Source organism: Arachis ipaensis, chromosome B05 (assembly GCF_000816755.2).
Source record: "Arachis ipaensis cultivar K30076 chromosome B05, Araip1.1, whole genome shotgun sequence".
Taxonomy (NCBI): Eukaryota; Viridiplantae; Streptophyta; class Magnoliopsida; order Fabales; family Fabaceae; genus Arachis; species Arachis ipaensis.
In genome coordinates, this window is record NC_029789.2 from 142,092,623 (window position 1) to 142,102,850 (window position 10,228).

Here is a 10,228-nt window from a genome sequence, read left to right on the forward strand (position 1 = left end):
AAGATAATGTGAAAAATTAAAAAAATATATATATTTAAAAAAAAACTCAAAAACACGAAAGCAAGGCAGCTGTATATTTTAAAGGGAAAAAACAAAGAGAAATTGAAAAGCACCCTATCCCTTCAGTATTTAATTAATTTCTAGTAACATAAAACAAAAAGACATCCCCTAATGCTCACTTCCCTTCTTGGCTTTTTGGTCTGGTATGTTGGCCCACCTAATTTGACTTTCGATTATATATACGACGATGTTAGAGGAATAAAAAAAATCAGAATTTATTTTATTTAAAATTTATTAATTATTGTAATAATTAATAAATTTTAAATAAGATAAATTTTGACTATTTTTAGTTATTTTTTTTTGTTATCAAACATTTTTGTTATACTTAATATCAAATTAATAAACTCCACGTACAGTATATGAACTCAATTATTCGTTGTTTTAATTCGTGCTCTGAATACCAACTGAAATTACTCTCTAGAACTTTTGAACATGTTGTGAATTCATGAGAAATTAAATAGAAATTCAGAATAAATTATCCTACATATTCTCCAAACATGAACTAGATAGATACTCTATAAATATGTAAGGATTTTCGAAATTATTATCTAATTAACACATTTATATAGTAACAATCTAGCAGCTTTTACAACTCTTAAAATTAAACATCACAAATTAAAACTTATATTCATCTAATAATTACTTGCACTGTCTTCTAGTTATCCTAACTTTCAAACCATGCTTCATTAGAAGTACAATTGAAAGACTAGGAATAGCTTGATGACCTTCCACCACATGAATATGATAATTGCACAAAATAGAAGCTGCCACCATCTTCAATTGGATAAAAGATATGTCCTTTCCCAAGCAAGTTCTAGGACCCGCATTAAAACTAATGAACTTGTAAGATGGCATATGAACAATACTACCCTTATTAGAGATCCATCTCTCTGGCTTGAACTCCAAGCAATCTTTTCCCCATACCTCTTCAAACCTTCCCATTGCAAACAAAGAAAGTAAGATCATTGTACTTGGATTCACATGATGTCCACTTGGGAGTATGTCACTTTTGATTGGTTGCTTCCTCTCAAAAGGAATAGGAGGAAATAGCCTCAAAGATTCACAAAGAGCACCATGAAGATAAACTAGCTTTTTCACCTCTTCTATGCCTAAAACTTTGTGCTTCATTTCATCATTATTTGATCCAAAATTTTCTTTGATTTCATCAAGAATTCTGGTTTCAACTAATGGGTTTGTAGCAACAAGCCAAAAGAACCAAGTAAGAGCTGAAGTTATAGTATCTCTTCCGGCCACAAAAATATTGAAAGTTGAGTCTCTTAGAAACTTGTCATCATTGACTAATAATGTTTGACTTTGACCCTTTTCTTGTTCTTCTTGTTCTCTCATCATCATCAAAGCACTAAGCAAGTCAACTTGAGCTTCATCTATTTGACTACTTTTGTTGTACTTGCTTATCTCTTCTCTCTTTGATGCTATGCAAGAGTATATGATTTTTAGGGGACATGACGAGAGTCATGAGTCTCAGAATCGAAAAAATTTTCTTGAAATATTAAAATTATTAGCTTCTTACAATAAAGAAGTGGATGCAGTTGTTTTGGATAATGCTCCTCAAAATGCAATATACATATCACCTTCTATTCAAAAGGAAATTCTACATGTTTTTGCTAGAAAGGTGCAAAATGAAATTCGAAATGAGATTGGTAATGCAAAGTTTTGTTTGATTGTTGATGAAGCTAGAGATGAATCTAGAAGAGAACAAATGGCACTTGTTGTTAGATTTGTTGATAAGCATGAATTTGTCAAAGAAAGGCTAATAGATGTTGTTCATGTCAAAGATACTACTTCTGCTACTCTAAAACAAGAGATTTGTTCTGCATTATCTCATCACAATCTCAACATTCAAAATGTTCGAGGTCAAAGGTATGACGGAGCTAGTAATATGGGTGGAGATTGGAAAGGGTTACAAGCTTTAATTATTCAAGAATGTCCTTATGCATATTATGTTCATTGCTTTGCTCATCAATTACAGCTAGCTCTTGTTGCTGCGGCTAAAGAAGTTGTTGATGTTCATGCTTTTTTCCAAAGTTTGAGTAATATTATCAATGTTGTGTGCTCTTCTTGCAAACGCAATGATGAATTACGATCTGCTTATGCAACTGAAATTTCCCATTTAGTTGCAACTAATCAAATTGAAACAGGAAGGGGAGCAAATCAAATTGGCACATTAAAAAGATCAGGAGATACCAGGTGGAGCTCTCACTTCAACTCAATTTGTAGCCTTTTACGTATGTTTGGAGCAACAACTTCAGTTCTGGAAGATTTGGCTACTAATGGATCTACATATTCTCAACGTGGTGATGCTACTTATGCTCTTAAATCTTTATTATCATTTGATTTTGTTTTCATTTTGCATATGATGAAAGAAATCATGGGAATCACTGATAAACTTTGTCAAGCATTGCAACAAAAATCTCAAGACATTTTGAATGCTATGCATCTGGTTTCTAGTACAAAGTCATTGATTCAACAGTTAAGAGATAATAGTTGGAGAGCACTTTTGGAGAAAGTTAGTTCTTTCTGCAATGATCATGCTATTCAGATACCTGATATGGGTGCTTTTTTTAGTGACATAATTCGGTCTCGTCGTAAAAAGGATGTTGTCACTGTTGAACACCACTATCGTGTTGACATTTTTACTAGCGTGATAGATTTTCAATTGAAAGAGCTAAATAGTAGATTTAGTGAGCAAGCAACCGAGCTCCTCATATTGAGTACATCTTTAGATCCTAAAGATGCTTTCAAGTTATTCAGTGTTTGCAACATATGCAATCTTGCAAAGAATTTCTATTCTTTAGATTTTTCTGAGCAAGAAAAGATTCAATTGGATTATGAGTTACAACATTATGAACTTGATGTGGTTAAAGCTCCAGATTTTCAGAATTTGTCTACTCTTGCTGAATTGTGTCAAAAATTGACAGAGACAGGAAAATCAAATATATATCATTTAATTGATAGATTAATTCGTCTTGTTTTGACTACAACAACAACTGAACGGGCCTTTTCAGCTATGAAGATTATTAAAACAAGGCTTCGAAACAAGATGGAAGATGAATTTTTAGCAGATTGTATGATTGTATATATTGAAAAGGAAATTGCTTCAAAATTCACTTCAGAGATGATAATTGATAATTTTAGTTCCATGAAACATCGTCGGTCAAGTTTAAAAATATCAAAATCTTAAAGTATGTAGTTGAACATTGACTTTTATATAATATAATTATTTTTTTGATATATATGCTACAAATTATATTTTGTTAATTTTTTATTATATTTTATATTTAATTGGCCCCTCTTATGAAATTTCTAGTTCCGTCACTGTAAATATAGAATAATTAATTTGATATTTTTTTTGTGTATATAACATTTTTGTAATTTTAAAGCACACGTTAGATTAAATATATTGGAAAAGCTTCCACATATTCCTCCATATGATGTGTGGCTTGGCAAAACTCGTTATTGTTGGATTTGTTTTATTGTAAAATAAATCTAAATCGTTAATTGTACTATACTGGCCCTATGAATTAAAAGCGATGTTTACTAGACAATTCATCTTGTCCACAAATGATGTTTTAAGTAATAACAAGTGAGACATATGATAAATAGTTAAATAGTATATGTACTTAATCTTGTTCCTTCGGTTAATTATATTATTATATTATGTGATTAATTCAATTTTATTTTATTTTATTAAGGAACGGTTAGGACTTAGGAGTTCAATTTTTGTTTATTTAATTTGTGGAACTGAAGTACATCTTATGATTAAATGTTTATCTTATCTCTTTAAAAAAACTTTTGTAACGAAAAAAATTAATCGATTTTATTAATTATCGATAGATACAGGCCTATGATTAGAAAAAGGAGGAAGAAATGTCATTCGTTGGAAAACATTCAAAGAGCCCATCATTTAACCAACTTGGTTTGGTCGAGTGATCAACTCACTCGTCCACTTAAGTAAGTGTCGGGAGTTCGAATCTCGCCTTGTATATGCAGCAACTCATTGGCCAGCAACAGACTTTTAAATGAAACTCCGATCTGCGTTGAATTAGTCCTTGACATGTCAGACTGGGAGATACCGTAGGCAACCAAAAAAGAGGCCATCATTTAATAGAGACCTAAATTATTGGTTTTCTTCAATTAAATTACATGGATCATCACCTAAGTTACTCTATTTGGTATATTATACTACTATATTACCTAGCAATGTGAATTATTTAAGTGTTCGTATAAAGTGTAGAGATCACGAACAGGTGAGTTAAGAAAATCGAAAATTCTAATGTTGAGTCAATATTTACAAGATATTCTAATATTTAAGTCAATAATAAATTTTAGGTATTATTTTAGACCGAAGTTTATTTGTCGAATTTTTTCTCCATTTCGTTAAACATTTACTGTTTTTAATTATCATATGCTCTTTAATACCATGATTTGACGGTTTTATAACTTAATAATATAATTGTTATGTTATATTTGTCATTATTTTATAACCTCAGATTCTCATTTAATTGTTATTACATATACTATTATTTGGATTGCTTGTAAAGTGGTAATTCATATTATCCTCAGGACCCATGTTTATCATTGGTCAATTGTGATATTTAAATAGTATAGTAAGATGTCAAAGAAGATACATACAAATAAATTTACATAATTTGTTCTTACTTGGAGAAGAGCTATACTACGTAATAGGCATGTATTGTAAGTATCTGTTATTGTAATAAGATGGTTGGTGGGAGAGAAGGACGGATGCATGCATGAAATTATTGATTTAATTTGTTTCTACAATTTGAATTTTTATTGTGTCGGTTTATTATAAAATCTTGTGGAGCTTAGAGGAACCGCCACATGTTGCGAATTCAATTTATTGTTGGTGTAATAACCATGTGCCTGTTTTGATGATGATCAAACAGCGAATGAATATAATGAGACTTAGTTAAGTGGGGTGTGTAGGGATAAGGGGGTTAGTGAGTTATTGTTGGTTTTTGCAGTTCAATTTTCACTCATTAATGTACTTGGTTCTTAACTTTTTCCATTCTAAACATTTGTTGAGATGTCATGTATATATATAGGGTGAATTCACTCTTCTCTTGCTTTAGCATTTTAAGTCACAGTAAAAGGTTTAATTTGTACAATCATGTGCCATCTTCCATCATAGCTTTCATGTAACACAAGAATCTTCTCCACCAGATACACATCAATCATCCTATTCAACATTTAACAAATAATACTTTACAACTTACATACTCAAGAGTTTTAGATTGTATACAATTATTTATATACATTTTCCTATCAACTTAAATCTTATAGATATAAAAAAATTAGTGCAAAACTGACCCGCTATAACTGAAGGTTAAATTGCCATAGTTTGACCGCCGTTCTATCATCGCCTGTAGTAGCCAGTGTCATTCCACTCATATCCCACTCCATCGTCGCATGTAGTACTAGTAATCAATCTAATCTCATGATATAGTATTAGAATTTTATATTCGAAAAGTCTAAATTTCGATTCTTGATGAATTCTAAAAAAAAATAGTATAAGACAAATAAAAAAATATATATACAAAAAAAAAATTCTAAAATAAAAATTTTTACTTATCCTATCCCTTCAATATTTAATTAATTTCTAGTAACATAAAGCAAAAAAAAAACATCATCTAATGCTCACTTCCCTTCTTGGCTTTTTGGTCTGGTATGTTAGCCCACCTAATTTGACTTTCGATTATATATATGGTAATGTTAGAGGAAAAAAAAAAGAAGTGGTCTTATTTAGAATATATTAATTATTGTAATAATTAATAAATTTTAAATAAAATAAATTCAGAAATTCTGATTATTTGTAGTTAATTTTTTTTGTTATTAAATATTTTCGTTATATTTCATATCAAATTAATAAACTCCAGGTACAGTATATGAACTCAATTTTTTGTTGTTTTAATTTGTGCTCTGAATACTAACTGTGATTACTCTCTAGAACTTTTGAACATGTTGTGAATTCATGAGAAATTAAATAGAAATTCAGAATAAATTATCCTACATATTCTCCAAACATGAACTAGATAGATACTCTATAAATATGTAAGGATTTTCGAAATTATTATCTAATTAACACATTTATATAGTAACAATGTAGCAGCTTTTACAACTCTTAAAATTAAACATCACAAAGTAAAACTTATATTCATCTAATTACTTGCACTGTCTTCTAGTTATCCTAACTTTCAAACCATGCTTCATTAGAAGTACAATTGAAAGACTAGGAATAGCTTGATGACCTTCCACCACATGAATATGATAATTGCACAAAATAGAAGCTGCCACCATCTTCAATTGAATAAAAGATATGTCCTTTCCCAAACAAGTTCTAGGACCCGCATTAAAACTAATGAACTTATAAGATGGCACATGAACAACACTACCTCTATTAGAGATCCATCTCTCTGGCTTGAACTCCAAGCAATCTTTTCCCCATATCTCTTCAAACCTTCCCATTGCAAACAAAGAAAGTAAGATCATTGTACTTGGATTAACATGATGTCCACTTGGGAGTATGTCACTTTTGATTGGTTGCTTCCTCTCAAAAGGAATAGGAGGAAAAAGTCTCAAAGACTCACAAAAAGCACCATGGAGATAAACTAGCTTTTTCACCTCCTCTATGCCTAAAACTTTGTGCTTCATTTCATCATCATTATTGAACCCAAAATTTTGTTTGATCTCATCAAGAATCTTAGCTTCTACTAATGGGTTTGTAGCAACAAGCCAAAAGAACCAAGTAAGAGCTGAAGTTATAGTATCTCTTCCGGCTACAAAAAGATTAAAAGCTAAGTCTCTTAAGAATTTATCATCATGTAATTGATCTTCTTCTCTCATTAAAGAGGTGAGCAAGTCAACATGATCATGAGACTCATCAATTTTTGTAGACTTACTTAACTCTTTGCGCTTAGTTGCTATGCATGAATATAAGAATTGGTCAAATATTTTGCAAGCTTGTGTCATCTTTCTCTCTTGACCAATTTGAAGCAATTTTTGTAGCTTCCAAACACCTTTAGGCACTACATGTCTATAGAATATGGATTCTTCAGCTTCATTAAAAGCCTTCTCATATGCAATAACTTGAGGGAGATCAATAGCAAGACAATGAGGATCATACCCTAAAATGATGTTGCAAATGTTGTCGAATGTGAAGCGATTGAACACATCTTGTAGATCCACCTCAACATGTTGGTGTACCACATGTTCTAGTACTGGAATCAAATCATTTGCCACTTTCTTTTGAATCGTTTTCTCTAGAAACATCTCGAAGCTTCTATTCTTGAAAACAGAGTGGAGCAACAGCCTGTGGTATCTCCATCTCTCAGAATCCGTGGCGAAAATACCATCCCCAAAGACTTGGAAAATCTCGCGAAATTCAGGGCCCTTGACATAGTTATCAAAACTCTTGCTCATTATGTGATGAACATTCATGGGGTCACTAGTGATCATATAGTTCATTTTGGTGAACCAAGGTCCCATGAATTCACCGGTTCTCCCATGTTGTCTCAAAATATCGGTTAAGAAATCATGGATCCGATACAAATTCCACAATAATTGTGGTAACATTCCAAGGACAGGCCAATCTATTAGGAGAGGAGTCTTGCAAGATAATCTCCTATGGAAAAAATAATATAATAAGTAGCAAAATATTGATGCAATTATTGCTACATAGCAAAAGATTGCGGTTATCATCATAAAATCAACAAAAATAAGTGTGTTTGGTGAGTTGGTTGTATGTTTTGTGTTCTTATATATATATATATATTCTCGCATGTCATATATATATATATGTGTCAATTTTTTTTTATTCTTTTACTAATCACTATCAATTATTGTAGAGGTGGTCCATATAAAGATGATGTGTTTACTAGGCAATTCATCGAGTCCACAAAGTCACAAACGATATTTATCGCTAACTGCGTGATAGAGATGTATATATATAAATATTAGTGTGTTATTTTATGAATTTTATGCTATTTTATTATTAATTTTTTATATTGTACTTCAACTTAAAATAATTAAACTTAAATCTTGTGTTATTATTTTATTTTTGTTATTCAAGAGAACTATTATTGATAATATTTTAGGAGTAAATAGGCTTAAACAGATAAAAAATAAATTCTCTGGATATTTTTTTGTAAAAACAGCCAAATAGAATCTTAAAATAGTTTTTTTTTTAAATTATGCGGATATATCTAATATCCGATCCGATCTTATCCGCATACTTGTGGATCGGATCGTATTGGATCTAGCCTAAAAATATACGGATATCGTATCCGATACGATCCGATGAGTGCAGTGCGGATCGGATAGAATTTTAGATTATATCCGATCCGATTCGATCCATGTGCAGCCCTAATTATAATTGAATAACTGTCTTTAATTAATAGTGATTTACAACCAAGATTTAAGATCAATCTGTCCCCACGTGACGGCCTTTTGTTAACTGTGTTCCAACAATAATTATTGTATACAACCAGAAAATTTTAGTTGTTTTCATTTTTTCCTGAATCAAAATCATGATTGTAAACCACGAAAATTATGCTTTTTTCTTATTTATTTTGCTCAAAAACTATGATTGAGTTAAACCATAAATTACCTACCGTGTAAACACAATTTATATTAATTTGTGCAAATACTAATTATCTATTTCGTTATTTAAAATTATGATTTACATTTGATAGTAAATAAATATAGTTAATTTCATTTTAAGAACTGAATTATTATTTATAATCAAGATTTACACTCAGTAAATAAGAAAATACGAATATTAGTAATTTCATTTCAAGACAATTACATCAAATACTTTTTTATTTTATTTTATATACAAAATCTTATACAATTCATTGATACAATAAAGTTATTTATACAAATATTTTTAATAATATTCTTAACAATCCTACTAATTATCTTAACAACTCTATTAACTACTTTACTAATTATTTATTAATATTAACAATTTTATTAATTTATACCTAATTCACTAATCATATTCTAATATACACTTTCAAACTCAAGTGAAAACTAAGAAGACCATTCTAAGTTTGGACACTAAATTTTAAACGAATAAAATGATAAGTCTTGATAAATATATCATCTATCTGAGTTATAGTTCCAACAACAATTAGACGAATAACACCAATGAGAAGTTGTTGTTGTACAAAATAACAGTAATTTTCAATATGTTTAGTTCACTTATGAAAAATATCATTATGGACAATTTGAATAGCGCTTCAATAAAAATTAATAAAAAAAAAGATTGAATAGCCCCAAATTAAATCTTCAAGAAACTTACGAATTACAAGGACTTTAGCAGCAGTATCAGCCAAAATACGATATTCTGCTTTAGTATTTGTTTGAACTATAAAAAATTTGTGTCTTAACAGGTCAGGAGTTAAAAGAGTTACCAAAAAATAAACAGTAACTAATAATAAAATGACAATCAATAAAATCACCAACCCAATCAACATCATAATATACTTAAAAGATTAAGAAGATTGTGCAAAAAATTAAATGCATTTAGATTCAATTGACCTTTTGTAAACCTTTTCTTAATCATATTCTAATACTATGATAGAAATATATATAAAAATAGAATCAGAAATATGTTTATCAATTCATTGATACAAAAAGCTCTTCAAGTACTTTGCCAAGTTATTGATGAATTATTGTTGCCCAGATTCACGTGAACTCTTGCCTGTTACTTTGTTTGCCTACCCTCCGGTCCCATGTTTATCATTATTGGTCAAAAAGTTGAACTCTATTAAAATCTCAAAAAATATATTTTTTATAATATTTTTATTTGACAAATCAAGAATTAATTTATTATAAATTTAAATTTTATTTAAAAATCTAACACATTAATTAATTATGAGTTATTATACACATATATAATGGCAAATTTAAATTTTATTTAAAAATTTATTATTGACTAATTGCATATACAAAACATTTTTAGAACTTCAATACTTAAACTATTTTTTTTTAAGTGCCAGAAGACCCATGCCCCATCTACTGTGTTATATGGAACCACAAGGAGAGCAATTATTATGTGTTAGTCTAAATTCCCTTAAAAATATTTAGGCAGTGTACTCTTTTTTATTATCAAATTTTTACACGT

The 10,228-nt window shown here is 29.7% G+C and overlaps 3 protein-coding genes across 3 annotated transcripts; 1 reads left to right on the forward strand and 2 right to left on the reverse strand.

Moving 5' to 3' along the window:
* Positions 514-1,506, reverse strand: LOC107641371 (alkane hydroxylase MAH1-like). Its single transcript, XM_016344866.2, has one exon. It carries the CDS (start codon positions 1,411-1,413, stop codon positions 700-702), a length of 714 nt encoding a protein of 237 aa, XP_016200352.2. The 5' UTR covers positions 1,414-1,506; the 3' UTR covers positions 514-699.
* LOC107641372 (zinc finger MYM-type protein 1-like) lies at positions 1,508-3,262 on the forward strand. Its single transcript, XM_016344867.2, has one exon. It carries the CDS (start codon positions 1,508-1,510, stop codon positions 3,260-3,262), a length of 1,755 nt encoding a protein of 584 aa, XP_016200353.2.
* Positions 6,082-7,867, reverse strand: LOC107644546 (alkane hydroxylase MAH1-like). The gene has a single exon (XM_016348427.2). The coding sequence runs from the start codon at positions 7,801-7,803 to the stop codon at positions 6,265-6,267; it is 1,539 nt and encodes a 512-aa protein (XP_016203913.1). The 5' UTR covers positions 7,804-7,867; the 3' UTR covers positions 6,082-6,264.

What these genes read in the sequence shown, in the direction of transcription:
- LOC107641371 (XM_016344866.2), bottom strand. Translation starts at nt 1,413, where the DNA reads ATGATGATGAGAGAACAAGAAGAACAAGAAAAGGGTCAAAGTCAAACA.
- LOC107644546 (XM_016348427.2), bottom strand. Translation starts at nt 7,803, where the DNA reads ATGATGATAACCGCAATCTTTTGCTATGTAGCAATAATTGCATCAATA.
- LOC107641372 (XM_016344867.2), top strand. Translation starts at nt 1,508, where the DNA reads ATGATTTTTAGGGGACATGACGAGAGTCATGAGTCTCAGAATCGAAAA.